We start from the raw sequence: 20,367 nt of genomic DNA on the forward strand, positions 1-20,367 counted from the left end.
CCGTCCCAAATGTTTTATAGGCTGCCCAAGAGGACAGACAACACCACGGCTACAGAACAGCCTTCTCACTTCCTGTGAGGCCGTCACCTGGGATGCAACTCGAATGATAACAGCACAGATGGGCTCCATATTTCTGTGTTAGCACTTCAACGCTTATAATGTAATTACAGCCACTCGACAGCACTGGGCTAACAACCTGCGCCTCACAGGTTCAAGGAAAATACTAAATAAAATGCTAAATTTTGACCGGTTTACAAAGCACATTTTACTTGTAACTGCGAGTAGAAAAAGAAAATATCTTTCAAAAAAGAACTGCATTCGAAGGTGTACGAATGCTAATCTCCGAGAAGGGATGTTACTTTTTATACATAGCACTCTGTGTTCAGTTTCATAAACTGCTTGCATTGTCTGTACTCTAACTACGCCTGCTATGAGCCCAAAACCTTGTCTGGGTTTACTTGGAAGTTCTATTTACACCGCAAAGCAAGAAACAGCATCCAATAAAACAGAGCTCAAATGACACGGACCCACAGACTAGATTCGAACGCACGACACAATTACCATCAACGTTTTAAACCGGTTTAACTGACTCTGTACAAAACCTTCATTACCAAAGGCCTAAATCAACTGAGCGTAATGATGGGAAGGTAATATTGCGTGTCAAATAATGGTGAAGGATCTGGCACCGGAACGGAAGCAAACAAGATGGATAATAACTGCCCTACCCCTCGCAACATAACGCACGAGTTTCAAGTTTCATGGTTTATTTTCGGTGAGTAGACCACAAATCCTGATTTTACGAGCGTCAGTCGATCGTAAGTGATGAGTGCTAAAGTGTTTGTTGTGAAAAAACCAAATAGTACTGCATGGAGAAGCAATTATCAGCACGATCGGGCCAGAGCAGGTAGGAAGATGCCTGGATCTAGTGCCGTCATCTTCAGCTATAAGGCTATCTCAGCTGTTCCAGCAAATCACCTAGGCTGCGCTGAAACTTGGGTCAGAGCATTCTGAAATGCCTTCATCAATTCCAATCCAAATCAGACTAAGGTTGGGGCCTTTCGGGAATGCCTTCATCAATACCAATCCAAATCAGACTAAGGCCGGGACCATTCGGGAATGCATTCATCAATTCCAATCCATCCATCCATCCATTTTCCAAACCGCTTATCCTACTGGGTCGCGGGGTGTCCGGAGCCTATCCCGGAAGCAATGGGCACGAGGCAGGGAACAACCCAGGATGGGGGGCCAGCCCATCGCAGGGCACACTCACACACCATTCGCTCTCACACGCACACCTATGGGCAATTTAGCAACTCCAATTAGCCTCAGCATGTTTTTGGACTGTGGGGGGGAAACCGGAGTACCCGGAAAAAACCCCACAACGACATGGGGGAGAACATGCAAACTCCACACACATGTGACCCAGGCGGAGACTTGAACCCGGGCCCCAGAGGTGTGAGGCCACAGTGCTAACCACTGCACCACCATGCTGCCCCTACAATTCCAATCCAAATCAGAAAATGGAACTGCCCTGGGAAATCTTCATAAATCAACCTACACTAGCCTCACTTGAAATCTTTGTTTAATTAAAGTTTAATACTGATAATTGCTTCTGTCAGGGGGGGGCAAAGTGAATTTCTGCAACGCACAGATGGGGCATGGGTAGATTTCCAGCAAGGACAGCCCTTTGACAGACACAGGATCGACACAGAAAATGCTGTCTGAATGAGAGGGGGAAAGAAATTCCACTTGAACGTCAACGGGAGAAGAAGATAAACGGAGGTGGAGTCAGAGTGGAAGTGTCAGTCTGATGAGCATCAGAAATACTCGACAATTCAAAGATGCAGATATGAACGAGGGACATGGAGAGTTAATGAACACAGACATATTTGCTGGAATCTACTTTAAAAACAGTTCTGCCCCCTGGCTTGACCTAAAGGCACAGCATTTCTCCTCAAAAAAGGGGACAACATAAAAACCTGGAATGCTGGTGTCAATTAAATGTCTTCAGTGACTATGCCACACAGGCCAGTTTTAACTTGGTAATATCATGGCAAAATGCCAAAGGCCCTCGGCTGACCTGACTCGGTTGTTGCAGAACTTGGTGAGCTGTGGCTGGTTAATGAAGATCAGCCTGGAGTCCTCCTGGTCAGCCAAAGAGGTCTTCTCAGAAGCGTCTTCCGTCTTCTCGTAGCCTGAATGAAGAACATGGATGATGAGGAGACTGATAGCAGCTAATGGCACAACAGTAATTAATGAAACTTTGTCAGCTACATCCATAGGTTTTCAAACAATGCTGTTGCCAGGGGAGAACTTCAGAATTTCCCCCCAGCAACATCTGCTTGCGGAATCACAGCCCTTCATTCTCGCCACCCTGCACTCAACACTACAGTAGACTTGGGTTTCTGTGACTGGTGACATTTAAAATTCTCCATTGAGGCACACCACCCCCATCGCCCCGCATCTACCTCCTGCCTTTTTTCCTCTCCGGTACGCAGTTCAAGTTTCCATGTGAACATTTAATGAGATATTTACAGTCAGCCCAGGATGCACTACAGCATCACCTGACAATAAGCTGGTATCATCTTCACCCCGTCTTTGATATTATGGCTGTCATGTTCGAGCTGGACGTGGTTCGTAACTGCTTCCATTTTACTAATAAAAATGGCACTAGATTTAATTCCATAATGGAACCACACTCAAGACCAAGATGTTGACTAAACTTAATTAAAATCATGAACCCGTTTCATTTGGTCAAGTACAGGTACATAGAAGATCTTTGGTTTTCATGTCTCCCATCCTGCTCTCCTTAGAGACATAATGCACACATACTGATGCAGGTGAAGCTTGGGGTCCAAACGCAGAGTCAGCCATTTATACGGCGCCCCCCCAGAACATTTTTTTGGAGCTTAAGGACCTTGCTCATAGACCAAACAGTGATGAGACTATTCTCAGTGATGTACAGTTCAGGTACAGAATGTAAAAATCCAGACCAAGATTTTGTTTCAACCAACCAGGTGAGCATAGCCAGTCACAGAGTAATCAATTGGTTGGTTGAAACAAAATGTTGGTCTGGATTTGTACTTTCTGGACCTGAACTATCCACCTCTGACTATTCTGCTGAGTATAGGACTTGATCCGGTGATGTTCAGATCACAGGCACAGAACTACACACCACCCTCCACAGTAAATATATGCTCCAATTCAGGTATACGTCAGACAAAACACATAAGCATTCCAGTCACCAAAAGCTGACTGAATAACAGCGAGAAGAATGTCTGTTTAGTGCAAGGCAGAGGGGAGAATGTAAGTAGGACGGTCGGGGGAAGGGAGCACCACCACCACCCCCCCCCCCCCATGCTAGCTCCCCAGGGATTCGCAGATCCGCAGAAAGGGGATTGTGAGGGCAGGGATTATCCCCACAGAGACAGCTCCCTGCAGGCAGAGTCTGGCAGGATCACTGCCTAAAGAGGATCAAAGGGGAGCATGACGACATATCCCAGGCCTAGGTGAGGTGGAGAGGTGGAGAAGTAGGCAGAGACGAGGCGGCCCAGCCAGCCTGACCTCTCCTAGCGCAGCGGAGAAACCACAGGGACTTTAGACCTAAGATGACATCCCTAAAGTCCTGCAGGGGCTAGTGATCCCCCACCCGACATGCACGATTCCAATAACACACACAGCAGTGTCAAAAGGCAAGCCATGTTAGCCAAGGATGAATGAATAAAAATGAAAACAAACCTTAAGGATCCATTTTGAAGATGTGAAAACTTCGCAAAAGAGCTGTGACATCATTAATATGCTGTGCTTACAGCAGACACACCTTTTGCGGTCTCAGCTCACTGGCACATCACCACACTGTTCTGAACACACTGCAAAGACAGTCAGTGTCAAGCTCCCTTGTACTTACTTACATTGTATTTATTAAGCTTATGTTTTTATCCAAAGCAGTGCACTTTTATTTATTTGTTTGTTTGTTTATTTATTCTTTGGGGATCACAGGCTCAGACAGACTCTGGAACAACTGTTGGTTAAGGGTCTTGCTCAAGAACTCAATAGTGAAATCACTCTGCTGACTCTGGCAACCTACTGATCAGAGGAGCAGAGCCCTAATCCACCGAGCCACATCCCACCAACATCACCAACTACTGTCTTCCTTGAATCTGCTTCCTGATTTTCCCCCTTGTTTTATTATGCCATTCATTCTTTCTTAAAATTCCTCTTTTCTGTTTTCCCAATAAAATCCATCCCGACCTGGTGTGTGGTTTATCTGAGCGGATTACGCCATAATTCGCTCTCGTTGTCCGAGGAACTGAAGTAAAGGATGCGGCCCACACCAAGCCGACATGTTTTTTTATATAGTTTTAGCGGCATGCTTGAATGTAACTTGACTATGTCTGTTTAGCATTTGAAGAAACCCATCGCTCAGCGTGGCTTCCGTTAAGCGGCTTAGTCAAAGATACTTCAGCTGGGCCCATAACTCACGGGCCCGAACCGATCGCAGCCATGCTACAATAGCATTATTATAAGTACTGACCCATGACCCAGATCTAGGCTGGTCCACTGTTTGCATCACACAAGGGCTGTGTCACAAAGAACCTGAAACACTAAAATTACACAACAACAACGGCAAGAACTATTTACGGGCTTTTTCATTTTCCCCCCATTGGATCATGCAGATTCTCATCATCAGTCAGCCCTCAGAAGCGAACACAAGATGGCCATCATTAATGATTAAAGACCAGGCTTAGTAATAATAAATAGGCAGACAACTGCGTCTGCTAAAGTCGGGCCGCTTGCAGGTGGATTTTAAGCAAAATTAGTTCAGACTGCAGCCCAGTTCAATGAACACTTTCATCTGTTTGGCGCAGCCAACGTTACAGATAGAAAACCAAGCAGCAGCAGGTGCAGGAAAATTCGTGTTTGTAGGTTCTGCAGGTGCATCTGATTCACCCCCAACAGACCAGGTGACATTAGTGACTGTCACTCCACAGAGGGCTGACATTAAATACCCTGCATACCTTGCGACTTTCTGAGATTGGACGCACCCATCCTGGATTTGTGAAACTTACAGGATGAGCAATTACCCCCTTTGTCCCCCCTATGAAAAAACGAGTCACCCTCAGTAGCACAATATCTGCATGACACCTGGGATGGTTAAATACATTAGCATTATTTTATCATTATTTTACATTAGTATTAGTAGCTTTGCTTTTGTTCTTTTAAATCAGCCATTAGCATCTCAGCAGAGGCCTTGTTGCCCCGGAAAGGAGGTTTCTCCCCGTTAGAGTCCCATACCGTGGCCCGTCAATGTTATTATCAGGATAAACTGGAAACCCGACTCAATACAATTTTCTGGCACAAATAATTTCACCTCAACAGAAAAAGAGGTCAAAGAAGGGGCCGTATCCTTAGCCTGGTCCACATATAAGCTGTGCACCTCGAGAAATAGCTGGGACAACAACAGACAAGGCACTTTCCAAGTTAGCTTGGACTAGGATGATGACGGATAACGCTCATTATGATGGGAGCAGTTTTCCAAATGTAAATGTAAGCCGAAATGTTAAAATGGCTTTATGAACACTGCAAGGATTTTCATTCACCAAGAAAAGATAGAACTCGTTTTTAACACGTCAGTCTGTTTGTTCATATATTAGTATTAGCAAGCCATTTAATGCTATTAACTTGTTTGCCTGTTCTTACATAATGAGGGTTGCAATCAACATATTTAACAATCTTTGAAATAGACCCAAACCAGCATAAAATCGCTTATGCAGGATCACATGATGCGGCCGCACTCGTGCTAAATCTCATGCTTTGCTCCGCACTTTGACCAGTAATCATGTCTGTGACACTGAAAATGTTAAAAAAAAAAGTCCGAAACAAAGGCAAAAATTTCAGGATCAGAAAATAAACTGGACACACTATACGTCACATATGTCACATGCTTTCGCCAACGACGGTGCAGAATGATCTTATATGAGGTGGTCTTGTTGTTTTCTAGGCGCTACACAAAAACTCACTCCGCAGCCCTCCACCTGCCAAGTGTAGTGACTGCCTGTGACCAACAGACGCACATGTGTGGTCTGAGTGGCAGTAAACGGCACCGCTGAGCACATATCCCTAACGGCAAGAGGCATGGAGTAACATGATAGAAAGTGATGAGTGCATTCTCTCTGTAATGAGTAGCAAAAAATACACCTTCTATTCAAAGACTGACAGTTTGAAGTCCCAGATGCCTGTCCAACTTGGCTGAGCTACTAGGTCAGATAGGGGTAAGGTGAGGGTCACTTTAAGTTCAGGAGGGTGTCTCTCTGTCTCAGACACACACACACACACATCTTGGCCTGCAGGTTTTGAGCAACCAATAAGAAAGACACACGAAACAGGCCAACTCCTGTAGCCCTGAGCTGCATCTCCTCCACAGCTAAAACTAGCCAGCTTTAATGAGCACTGTTCGACCCTTGATGTCACATTTCCATGTTCACAAGGTTCCATTTCATTCCGATGACCATCTGCCCTATGGATACTCCACAACTGGACATCACATTGGGTCTTCAGACTACAGTAGACGGTATCATGAAGGACACACCCCAGTCTGGGTGGCCACTGCTCGCTACACATCCGTAGTGTGGATAACACAGCTTTTGAATAGATTTGGTTTTACTGTTAGTGACAAATTTAGAGCAGACAGTCAAATTATACCCGTGTCTGAAGAGTCGTTTCACAGACCTAGATAGACAACACTCCCCTTCCTTCTTTCCGTTGAGAGAGAGAGAGAGAGAGAGAGAGAGAGAGAGAGAGAAAATGGGACAGACAGTCAGGCTTCGCAGGGAAAACACGCCTCCTCGCTAACATCATTATCATTACTGCAGCCACATAGCACAGCACACTTCACTTCGGCAGGACTAAAAGCCTTCCTGCACGTTTTCACATTGCAGATTCACTTCCCTGTGTTTTTAAAGTCCACTGCTCTGGTAAAACCACAAAAATGGGGGGGGGGTGTTCCCTGCATCCTGTCTGGTCGGAACCATTCCAGATGGCTCAGAGCTGTGTCGGGGGGTTTGAGACTGCAGATTACAGGTTGAAGCGACGCTGAGCCACATGATGTTAACATGGCGGGTACACTAACCTTTATATTACAGAAACGCTAACGTACTAGAAGATACTACAGAGATGGTGGGCAGAGGGAATTATTCTATTCCTGGTGAACTACCTGTATCCCAAATACCAATACACAACAGGATTTCATGCAGGCGATATATAAATTAAATAATAAAAGAAACAGAAAAACCCTTGAGAAATAAACGAACAGTTGCCTAGAGCTCAACCAGAGAAGCAATCAGTATATTACAGTAATAACCCTGCATATTATACGAGGCACTGCAGTGACTTCGGATATATGATTTGACACTGAATCTGGCACTGAAAACTGAGGTACACAACTACTAGATGCTTCAGAGAGAATTCCCCAATGATGTTATATGCTAAACGGATCTAATTTTTCTTATTCAATACCTACAAAAAGCTACAAATTAATAACGATTGGCATTAATTGTGATATTATTTCAGCGATTGGCTAAAATGTAACTAAAAGAAATGGATACACAACACCCACAATGATATATCACTCTACAGTTGCAGAGTTCTAATGTGGTGATGCGTCAGAATTGGAAAATACTGCTACACAGTTTCTCAAACAACAGAACCAAAAAAGCACTGATACATTTAAAAAAAAGTTAGACTCAATTATAGTACTTCAAAGTACTATAGTACTTTTTTGTTGCTTGTGAAGTTAGTTCAAGTAGAGAGAAGGGCAGTGCATGCCTCTGTGGATTAGGACTGTGGTTAGAAGGTGGTTGGCTTAAATCCCTTGGCCAGGGAAGTGATATTACTACCATTAAAGCCTTAACCCTCTGGGGTCGACGGCATCATTGGTGATGCTGCATATCTTTCTCGTGTATTTCAGGTTATAACTCAGTGAAATCTTATGGTGGAAACATGAAAAAAAATCCGTAATTTGTCATCTTTTCAAAACGTCCATTGTTGGAAGTATTAAAAGTTTTTAAAATTAGGTCAAATCGGCAAAAAATGTCACCTTTCTTTGTTTCTTTGCATTAGGGGCGTGTAGTGCCGCCCCCTACCTGAAGATCGCATTTCCACGTATTCAAATCGCATTCGCATGGTAATTTGATGAACAACGCAACGGTGAAACGCGATCCAGATACATCCCCCTTAGCACCATAAAAGGAGGGGGGTGTGGCCAGGTGTGAATGGCTCATGCATACACATGTACAAGTTTCTACATATTCAATGAAAGGACCCCAGAAATAGTGACATGAGTTTGGTTTTTCTTATTTATCTATCCAACCGAATGTTGCAACTACACCATTTAGTCATGTTCATGTAGCCAAGACTTTGGTGATCAGATATCTGGGATCAAAACAAACTGCCACCATTGCTCACTATGTAAGTGTTTCTGCAAGTGTTCCAAACTGAATTCTGCAATGTCTGTACTTTGATGACAAATTACAAATTTTAATAATCTGACATATTTACAAAGTACACTAAGATTAAGATGAGTTTAATGGCAAAACAAATATATAAGAAATAAATTAATTGCCATGAATTAAGTTTATGATATTGAATGAAATGTGTAACCCTGCCTCAGTCAGTGAGAGTCTGTTGCTTACCCTTAAACCCCAAAGGGTTAAGCAAGGCCCTTAATTCCAAAAAGTACTCCAAGGGTGTTACATGCATACATTTAGTCAAACCAACGCACAGTCTTAGGAATGATTCAGCGTTACATTTCAAGGCATGTTGCACATGTGACAAACCTCTTCAATCTTGAATTTTGAATATACACAGCTCTGGCCCCTAATTTCACTCTTGTTCTTCATTCTTAGTTCGTGATATAGTGCATCCCGTTTAACCATGTAGACCAACTGGTCTGGTATTGTGATCAACCACTTGAGTCACAGGACAGGAATTTCTGGAAATGGTGCACTGTTCCAGTGCTTTGAATTTACAGCATGCAATGGAGGCCACCTCGATTCATGCTAAAAATATCCCATCGCTCAAGACCCACAGTCGTCATGCTACGACTAAGGGAGGAGGTCATGCAAGTTTACAGTGCCAAGTCCAGTCTGCATGCCTGGGAAGTGCTATACTGGTTTGGCAGTCAGAAGATGGAGGGAAGCCACCAGAGGGAAATAAACAAATAAAATTACCTGCTACTTCCAGGCTAAGTTATTAGCCAATCGCTAACATCCTCAACACCACTCAAACCAAACTTTATCTGCTGGACAAAGTCAACAATATTACGCTCATCTACTATATAATTTTAGAAAAACAAAATTCTACAGTTTATTGTACAATAAAACACTTTTTTTGCCTTTTGCAGAAGTACAGCTGCTGGAATTAGTTAGTCTTCACATATTCCATCACCCATCTTACTCACCTGATGCACACACATATACACAGTAGTGGGCAGGGTTCCGCTGATCCGCTAACTACTAATTAGCCATGATAACTTTTCCATTAGCAGATTAGCATTTCTGCTAACTTCGAAAATTCTTAACGGACCAATTAGCTTCCGCTAAATTTAGTTCCACTAACTGTAAATCCGTTGACAGTGTTTCTCAGGTAAAGTGTTATAGTCAAAAACATTTGGAAACCCTAAAATAACACACGTCTATTTGTTCTAGTCTGTAGTGAGCACAAGACATGATTAGTCAATAACTTGTGGTATTTAAAATGGTCTGGGCTAAATGTAAGATATGTACCCTGAACTATGGCCTGTATCACAGAGCTGGATTTCTTGCAGAGTCACATAATTTGTCAGATTTTAGGTACCCTAGTTCAAATGGACTATATCTTTGTTCACTTACATTTAGCCCAGACTACCTTAAATACGACAAATTATCCAGCTAAGCAAGAAATCCTGCTTTAGCCCCTTGTTACGTTCCTTTATTTTGCAGGTTCTGATTGACAGAGCTATAGACCAATAAAGAACTGAGACCCTCCTTCCTAGTTTCTAAATGGCTTCACTGAGGGCAAAATGTCAGCATGGGCCAGTTGCAGAACAGGACTCCTCCAACAATAACTGTTATATACTTATTTACTTTAATTTAAGCCCTGCAGAACTAAATTGCTAAACAGGTTAGAATTTCATATCTCTAAGTATGTTTTTAAGGGTTTCAGAAGTCAAAACCAAAATGAAGCTAAATTCATATAATAATAAAAGTTAGCCGTTCGCAATTATCATTAGCTTCCATTAAATTTTGTAGTGGTTTATCGGTTTCATTATGTTGGAGAAAGTGTCAGGCTTTCCACTCCAACTCTGCACACAGGACCAAACTACAATACAGTATATGTTGGAGAAAGCGACAGGCTTTCCACTCCAACTCTGTACACACCATTAATTACGAGACAACACACTTAGAGTTTTACTTGCACAAGGGTAACCACACACTCTGCATGCTAGGCTACAAAGGAATGTGTTACAAAGGGTGGTTCCCCTTGGCACCTTTATTTATAGTCGATGGGGGGCAGGGGTCTTGGAGTGAGAACAAAGAAAGGACTGTGAGAGTAAGAAGAAGTTCTGGTTTTCCTCAGGTGGACAACTATTTAAACACGTGCTCAGGATACGTGTAAACTAATATAATCTAAATTATGAAGGTAAAGGAAAACAAAATAATGTATATACATATTTACACTCATTGCTGATTATACAGAAATGATAACAAATGATTAATAACAGTTTCTTCAACCTAACACATTATCAAATTAAACTTAGTAGTTAGCAGACTAGTGCTTATTGAAGGTAACTTCACTGTGCCCACTACTGTGTGTGTGTGTGTGTATATATATACACACACATATATATATACACACACACACACACACACACACACACACACACACACACACACACACACACACACACACACACACACACACACACACACACACATATATACACACACATATATACACACACATACATGGCAGCATGGTGGTGCAGTGGTTAGCACTATTGCCTCACACCTCTGGGACCCGGGTTTGAATCTCCGCCTGGGTCACACGTGTGTGGAGTTTGCATGTTCTCCCCATGTCGTCGTGGGGTTTCCTCCAGGTACTCCGGTTTCCACCCACAGTCCAAAAACATTCTGAGGCTAATTGGACTTGCTAAATTGCCCGTAGGAATGCATATGAGCGGTGTGTGTGTGTGCCCTGTGATGGGCTGGCCCCCCCATCCTGGGTTGTTCCCTGCCTTGTGCCCATTGCTTCCGGGATAGGCTCCGGACCCCCCGCGACCCAGTAGGATAAGCGGTTTGGAAAATGGATGGATGGATAACAAATTTTGCTGGACGATTGATTGTTCCAGGAATTATTGCGATAAACAATAATATTGCCGTTATGAGACCATTTTCAACTGATGTAATAATAATGGAATGAATATTAATGCAAGTACACCCTTCAACGATCAATAAACTTTAATTTCTAAAGAACTAAAGAACATTTAACACTGGGACTGGAAGACATTTTTAATATCCAAAATAAATAAATAAAACAACCAAAAACAATAAACAAAATGGATTATGAAGTCTCTCTAAACAAAAATCGCCCTTAAAATATAAAAAATTAGGCTCAGACAGGGAAAACAGGCAAAACAGAGTTAGGACCTTTGTAAACAAAAAGTGCTAAGTAACAACAAAACACTCCATATGAATAAAAGCAGGTGCCTCAACAAGCCGTATGCAAATCCATAGCTACTTTAGTCTGGCAAATTCCAAGCAAGAAATATATGAATATGATTATATGCAATAAATTATAATTTATTGCCACATTTTACTTTACCGCTTATAGTGAACACGTCTGCCTGGGCGAAATTGATAATTATAACTGGATGATCATCATAACCGATTTTTTCTTCTTCATGTCTCAGTCTAACGCCAGCCACAAAGTTGAACGAGTAAGACTCCCCTTCGTATCCGTGGATGTAAGACAATGCAAACATCTTAAATCTCTAATTTACTCGTTGGTACTTTGGAGAAGTATTTACAAAAGCGATGTACGTCGTTGAACATAAGCTTGGGCAAGTCCTGTAAACAGCTTGCCATTTTTCACAGACCGGAAATGAGCGAGCCGCATTTCCATGACTGCGGAAGCTGACGTGCAATGAGCCCACTGACAAGAGTTCACGCCTCATTACTAGTGATGTGTCGTTCGCGAACGAGACAGTTCTTTGAGCCGACTCTTTTTAGTGAACGATGGCAGGCGGCTCCAGTTCAAGAGCCGTTTTATTAATGTTTATAGAATTGTCTGGGTTTTTTGAAAAAGCCTGCCCATGAGACAGCGTCTTATTTTTAACAAACTCAAATCAAATCACGCTAATCAGCATCAGGTTACACGAAGAGAGGGGCGGATTTTTTTTAAAAGAGCCGTTAAGGAGCCGGCTCTTCTTGGTGAGCTGAGCCAAATGAGCCGGTTTGCTAAAAAGAGCCGATATTCCCATTTGGTAGAGAGAGACACGAGGAAAACAAACAAGCATGCAAATGAAAATTATCACAACCGGAAAAATTATCGACCTCATTTTAATTATCGTGCTATTAATTGATTTATCATTTATCGTGACAGGCCTACTCGTAGATGCATTAAACAGCATTACCAGCACTTGACGGAGTTTGATAGGAGTATCGTGCAATTGCCCAGCATGTGGTGCATGCAGATGTCACAAATGCATAATGTGTGCTGTGCAGAAAAGTGCAGAACCATATGCCTAAATCTCACTGTGGCATACAGAAACATGTCTGTATACCTTCATACAGTATGGACATCTTAGCATAGCGACTAACTCTCACTAAAACATCTATACTTTATCACAGGAATAAAACGTAGCAAGCTTTACTATTGTAATGATTGGAAAATGAATAGATTATCTATTACATGTTTAAAAAAATCAGTTTAAAGTTTACCTGCACCACTTTTGCACTTTCGTTCCTGCTGTTTAAATAACTCCTAAACGGGTTTGTGAGAAATTTGGACTCCTTTTTTGCTTTATAAATATGTTTATTACAACAAAATCACATCATGATATTCTAAATTTTTCCAATACTGTGCTGCCCTAGTATATTATACAAAATAATTTCTTGTCATGCCCTCCTGATTGTGTTGTATCTGTTCTTCTGACTAGGTTGCAATTTAAGCTTTGTGTCTCTTCATTTCTCCATACATCCATTATTATTACTTTTTTTTTTTTACTTAGTTAATTATTGTCGTCTTCTGAGTTTTTCCAAGATTGCGGTTGTATTGTGTTTCAGCAGCAGGCTATTTGTATAACCAAGATTTTGCGGGTCCCACCCTAAAAGTACTGAAGTACCAGAAAATACCCCAGTTGGTTTGGCACTTTAGGTACTGGAACTTTTCATACAGGTACTTGACCGTAAGACAATGAAAAAGGGAATGTACCGAAAGAACTGTACCGCAAGTACCATTCCAACAGTATGGTACCTGGTGCAGTGAAAATGCACCTTTAGAGACATCACTTCATCTAGCCACATGCTTCAGGACTGCAGACGGAGAGCAGGAGACCCAGAGGAAGCATACAAATGCAGGAAGAGACACTTGTCCATAAACAAACCTGGGCATGAAGCAACCCCCAAACTGGAAGGTTTTAGGCTGCAGTGCCACCCGTTGATCCATCGTGGAATTTTAGAGTAGTGTTTCTCAACCTGGTCATCAAGGACCCCCAGAGAGTCCCTGATTTTTGCTCAAGTCCCTGGTAGACACTCCATAGCTGGGAGGGAGCAAACTCATGGACTGTCTGGGGGTCCTTGAGGACCAGGTTGAGAAACACTACTGTAAAATATCATGACAGCTACTCGGCCACTAAGTTGAATGGACCCGCCTTTCAGTGAAATCACTTTTTCCTGGGTTAATACATCAGTGGCCATTAGAAAACAAAGAAACTCATAAAAACAACAGGCTTAACTGGTGCTGCCAAGTGCACACTCTGACTAATTTATACCCCTCAACAAAAAAAAATTAGAAGGGAAGACTTGCATAATTAATAGCAGCAGTTAGCAGTCACGGCCACAGAGGTTGTGTGCAAAGCCAGCAGCCGTGTGCTGCAAAAGGTGGAGAAAGACAGGTCCCATCTAGTTGAATGTTCCTTAGTAAACTCTAAGGTTAAAATTTTCACAACCAAAGCGACATATGAGTAAGAGGCAAGGTCACCTATTTTGGTGTTAAGGGCCTTGCTCAAGGGATGCACGGTGATGTGACTACTCTATCGACCGTGGGTTCTGATCTCAGGAACATAATTCACATTACGATAATTACGTTATCAACTCATCACACGATTATTTTTTCTGACCTCAATATTGGCAAATTGTGTTTACATACTGTAAGAATGAATGGCCATAACATTTTAGCCAGTCATGTTGCTCCTGCCCTCCAGTCTGCTCTCTGTGTCATAAACAGTTCTACTTCACGTGAAAGTGAGTGCACCACGACACATGCCGCTCAGCATCAGACTGGCCCGTTTCCATAAACTGAAAAAGATACAAAAATAAAATAACTACAATTAACCTAAAGCTGCAAATATTGGTTCCAAAAGCAATAACGATAAAATAAAAACAAATGTTAAATACTTCCCGTTACCGTTTTTAAATACTATGCAGTAGAGCTACACAATATCACATTGTGATATAATCGTAAACATATGTCGCATGCACAAGAATCACCAGGGCTTTACTTGATGGGCATAAACATTTGTCCGGATGCTAGGTTTTCGGTACCATACTTACGGGGACAATTTGTTAAGCAGATTAGTACAAAAGTAGCAAAAATATTAATGAGAGGTGTATTGGGACATCCAAAATTTAATCTGTATAAATTCAGCGAATATTTATTAAGTTTGGTTAGTGGAGCACGCCGCATACTACTGATCTGGTAAATCATAGAAGCACTGCACTGGCGGTGAAGAAAGTGACAGCTCAGCAGTCGCGACATCTTTGAAGAGAGGAAATATTGCAGATAAACAAGGGAAAAAGATGGAGTCGTGGCGGTACTTTTTGCAGTTTAAAGCCTGACACCGACAAACATAACAAAAGGCCGAGTTTATACAGAATGTTAACTTTTAGGCATCACAATATGCCTCTAATCAATATTTCAGGTGTACTACTAAACTGCTTACCAAATTGAAAGTAAAAGTAAATGACTGTATAGTATGAAAAGCCGGTGTCCGGACAAATGTGTACACCCACTATCTCACCCACCCCTCCCACTCAAGTCCTGCATGCAGCGACAACATGGAGACAGGCACAAACACGAGGCACGCTAGCGAAGAGGAGCTGCGGGGGATTTCAAGAAGCAGGATTTCTTGTTTAGTCGCAAAACTTGTCAGATTTAAGGTAGTTCGAGCTACATTTAAGTGGACGATTATATAGTCCATTTAGCCCAGATTACCATAAATCCAACAAGTTATCCAGCTAAGCAAGAAATCCTGCTTAGTGAAAAATAAATAAAATGTATAATTTAATACATTACGTATTTATTTTTTGGATTACCTGCTTTCAGTTTCAGCCCATAAAAATGACAATAACATTTTCAGTAAGGCAGCACTGATTGATAGATATATCTGTCGAAAAGTAGGACAAATTGATATTTTTTTCATGTACAGCTGTCTGTAAATAAAAGTGTCCGTGTGACACTGAGGACATTTGGCTCTGACTTGGAATAGTCTATTTATTATTACCTTATTGGAAAACAATATTGATATATATATATCGTACATCGTGGTTCAGCTAAAAATATCAATTATGATTTTATGATTATGAAAATATGATTTTCGCCCAGCCCTATTTCCATCTATCCCTAGAAATAAAATTAATAAAGCCTAAAGTAAAATGTGACAACAGAATTACTTTTTAAAAATAAAAATTAATGAAACAACTCATATGTAACACCTAATAAACCAGATTTCACATGAAAATAAGAGAATAAAAAACACAAAAAAAAAAATTCTAAAAATGATAACACTGAAGCAAAAACGTACATGGGTGTATGGTATTGGGGTACAAGCATACTTTATTTTAGTTTGTAGCCATCCGGGAATCACAATAATCCTGTGGTGAGGAATCATATGAATGCTGGTATTTCCTGACTTTCTCAACCATTCTTCAAATCCACTAGCCAGTTTTGCTATCATTCTGAACAGTAGAAAGGGTAGAAAAGGTAATTATACACAATTGTTGGTCCGACTTCTGACTTCATGTTATTTTTCCCATAGCCAATTAACAATCAGTGTTCATTTGCATTACTCCACAGAGCCTCCTCAAAACTAGGTTGGCAGTATATTGTCTGTAAAAGAACGAATGACTCTATACCCCTGTGCCAAATGTGTAATTATATAATGGGCTTCCAGCCTCCATTTACAAAGATGACCATTATCTGTTTTTTCTTTGTTTTATTCATATATATATATATATATATATATATATATATATATATATATATATATATATATATATATATATATTTATGTTTCATTCAATGTCTGAATAATTAAAAAGGTAATTGTGCTATTAAAAAGTGTGTATTTGCATTATTATGCTATTATACCATCAATATATCAGTGGTCATTTTTCGCAATTATTTCATTATATAACAGAAGTTGTTGTGATGACATGACGAATCAGGGGTCCTCAGGCAAGGATTTAATGTTTTATTTTTTGGGATTCCGGGAGGAAACAGGAAGAACCTATTCAATATCTTAAATGTTTCAGACATGTGCAGATAAAAAGGCAACATATGTCACACAGCAGAAATGCTACATCATTTGCACCTTGTAATAGAAATAAATTGGCAGCTGCAGGTGTATGTGTAGGTGTCCTGTACTGGAATGCTGAAGATGGCCACGAGTGCATGAGAACCCCTGGGGAGTACAGGCTTTGGATGTGTGCTTGACCATTTTCGCATTTTTGATTGTTCTCGCATACCCATTTCATGTCATTTTCCATTGCCGAAGTACAGTTCCAATACTAAAGAACAGAAGTACGCAGGACAGTAAAAAATCCCCGGATGTCGTTCATGATCCGCCCCAAAAACCAAGGATGCGTCGGTTGCACCCTCGCTAATGAGAACAATCCAATGATTCATTGCATTCCATGTCTGTTCTCGGGTGGCAAGTTAGCAAGAACACTCCTCCGAAGAACATTCTTTGCATTCTCAGTATTGATAAACATTGCTTGAGAAATCCAGGCAACACTGTTCTGCAGAGAGTGCTGCATGCAGACATGCTGTCCCCACACATGCAGGAAGCTGCAAGGGGGGTTTGCCCTGCATTACTCATTATACTTTGCTAAGCAGCCTTTTTTCCTGATAACTCAAAACAGTCTGACCAATAGCTATGGCACAGTCCTACCCAAAAAACACTGCACCTGATACTCGTAAACATATCGACTGTATTACGATGAATTCGTGGTCGATTATGCCGCCCATGTAGCATGGAATTAATCCCTTTACTGTAATATTCTGGGAGGTTGAGATTGTAGATTAAGTTGGACTAAGACACCAAAATAATGTGATGTGGAGTCGATTTACTCCTGCATGTATACATTCAATCAGACTCAAACTAGCATAGGTGCTTTGCACATGCTCCATAGTGCTCCATTATGCACATCCAATTCTTACATTGCTAGTCAGCTAGATTAAGATCAGGTTTTTTCTGACCTTCAATTTGGTACAGATATTATAGCGTAGGGAGTTTAAGTCTCGCTGAAACTTGTTGAACTCCTTTTTGTTTCATAAATATCCCAATATTTATTACAACAAAATTACATTGCAATACTTGAAAATTTTCCAATACTATGCTGTCATAGTATACACTGATCTACTTGTATCTGCTCCTCTGACCAAATCGTAATTAAAGCTTGTGCCACTTAATAATAATGGATGCAGTGTTCCCCATTGCTTGATTGTTTGGTTAAGGTATGCTGGGAGCTGGGAGGGAGCAAAACTGCGGATTGTCTGGGGGACTCCAAGGACTGGATTTGAAAAACACTGATATGCCAATCATAATAGACGTTCCTACAATGAAAACCCCTAACATTAAAAAAGAAAATGAATTAAGACCACTAGAATGCAATCATCTCGAACCTTAAAGCTTCTGAAAGCACATGTAAGGAGATAGGGCTTCTCCAAGGCTGCAGAGCCTCTGTAGGACGCTTGGACAAACCCCGGGTAGTGGAACTCTAAGCCTGCCCTTCCATCTCCAGCCTTATAGAGCAAAGGACAACGTTCATAAATACCACAAATAATTTTGCAAATTACCCGTCCCCCTTCTCATCAGAGACTGACCTTACTGACCCGGGACTGCAACCTAACCTTAATCATTCACATGCTCATTCCTCTCATGCATAAACCTCAACACAGAGGCCTAGGTCTTGATAATGCGCAGAACATTTACAAATAAAAGCCAAATTCATTAACATGAACAATTACTGCTGGAACCAATACCTTTAATGGTGATATACTGATTAACAAAAAACAAAACCAATCCCGTTAATCATCCCTGTCATCAAGCCATTTGCCTAGATCTGCCAATTAAATGTATGTACCACAGTCACTGTAGCAACCACAAAAAGGTCAGGGGTCAGTGCTAATTATAAATAACCAGCTTTTATTCCCAGCTGACTGGGCGTGAAATTACTAACTTGATTTATGACAGGCTAATTTGTTATGCAGTTTAAAATTTCCAAACACCTATAAGAAATTAAATAATAAAGGACTGGACAGAATGCCACACCCTTCACTCTGCAGCAGATATTAACATAATATCACAAGACGCGAAAACTACATTATCAAAGTGAAAGTCAAAGTGAACTTTATTGTCATCCTCACTATATGCAAGTCTACAGAGACACGAGACGAGACTCTAAACCTAAATCAGTTACATGTGGTGTTTCGATGGTATGTGCAAGTATTACCGTTCAATATGACATTTTGAACCAGACAGATATTTAAACAACAGCATCTTCAAATCAGTATCTTAATCAGTATAACAGTATCTTCATGAGTCATTACCTATTTTTTTTGCTTGTTTGCAGTCCCTGCAACACCGAATCCTTAAATGTAAATGGAAATTGTAATTTGAATGAGACATTTAATATGCATTTCTTAAAATAATCTCCCACTAAGGGTGTTCCCTTGTGAGGACAAGGCTTCAACCCCCCCTGAAGTGACCCTATACTGAATAAGCAGCTGGTAGATTGACACACCAAAATGTTACACCTTAAAGGAAAATATCAGTACATGACAAGCGATGCGTTATGAACCATAATGATGGACTTCCAAATCCATTAAAGGAGGTTCCCGTCTTCGTTCTGGGAGATATATTGATGAGCAAGGTGATAGCTATAAAACATTCATAAATGAATCCGTTTCTATGAGTCACTGCCATATGCAACAGACATTGTACACAAAAAAGGCATACAGGCCTTAAGTTTATATTCTACACAAAGGTTAGCCCAAAATAAGCCTGTAAAAACAAACTTTACTCTATTTAGAAAACTATGGCTATATGCTAAGCATTACTTAGCATAAAATTTAAAGAAAACAAGTCCGTGGTGACATATTCAAATAGCACAACTTTCAAATAACTGCTTCACTGGTAACTATACATTTTACATTTCTCTAAATATGTGTCTAAATAGCCAGGGGCAGTAACAGCAATAAAACGCATGAAATCACTCTCTGGTGCTAATCCATTAACGTAGCATTAAGGCCTCCTCACTAGACTCCAAGCAGGATAGACCCTCGGGGGTGTGTGCTGAAGTGGGTGCTGTGCTGCCGCATTCCTGCTACCCCCGATAGTCACAGGAGGAGATAATTCCCACCCACGGCGGGAATAATGACCCATTCTGTTTAGTGTGACTGCCACTTGCCCTCGGGCCACCAGGCAGCCTTATCAGATTTCCCGGACACGGACATGGGGAATGGCAGCAATTATGGAGTCCCGTCTTCTGAGACTCCCCCAGAGAAAGATGGAAGGGAGTCGAAGGATGAAATAGGACAGACTGGGAAACAGCACTTCAGTGTGGCCGCAGGAAACCATGTCAGAGACAGACCCCACAGCGAAAATGCATCTCGGCTCTGCTCTCGTGACAGTCCCGCCTTTTCACAGACAGATGCCTGTGATTGGCTGACACCTTTTATCCAGAAATCAGGAGCCACAGGCACCATCCCATTTCCTTGAAATCACCCCGCAAGGCAGATATCGAAGCAGGAGTTCAGGGCACATGGAGGCTGTAGGCCGAGAGCCAACAGAGGGGGCAAACAGGATAAGCTCAAAACCTGGCTACC

At 41.4% G+C, this 20,367-nt stretch overlaps 1 protein-coding gene across 3 annotated transcripts in view; it reads right to left on the reverse strand.

Moving 5' to 3' along the window:
- The window catches only part of LOC125721139 (phospholipid-transporting ATPase IA), a 132,765-nt gene that overhangs the window by 105,968 nt on the left and 6,430 nt on the right, over positions 1 to 20,367 (reverse strand). For all 3 annotated transcript variants that reach the window (XM_048997151.1, XM_048997150.1, XM_048997154.1), the window contains exon 2: positions 2,081 to 2,195. In XM_048997151.1, the coding sequence (XP_048853108.1) occupies positions 2,081 to 2,195 (115 nt within the window). The remainder of the gene's footprint in view (positions 1 to 2,080; positions 2,196 to 20,367) is intronic.

Source organism: Brienomyrus brachyistius, unplaced genomic scaffold (genome assembly GCF_023856365.1).
Source record: "Brienomyrus brachyistius isolate T26 unplaced genomic scaffold, BBRACH_0.4 scaffold32, whole genome shotgun sequence".
Classification (NCBI taxonomy): domain Eukaryota; kingdom Metazoa; phylum Chordata; class Actinopteri; order Osteoglossiformes; family Mormyridae; genus Brienomyrus; species Brienomyrus brachyistius.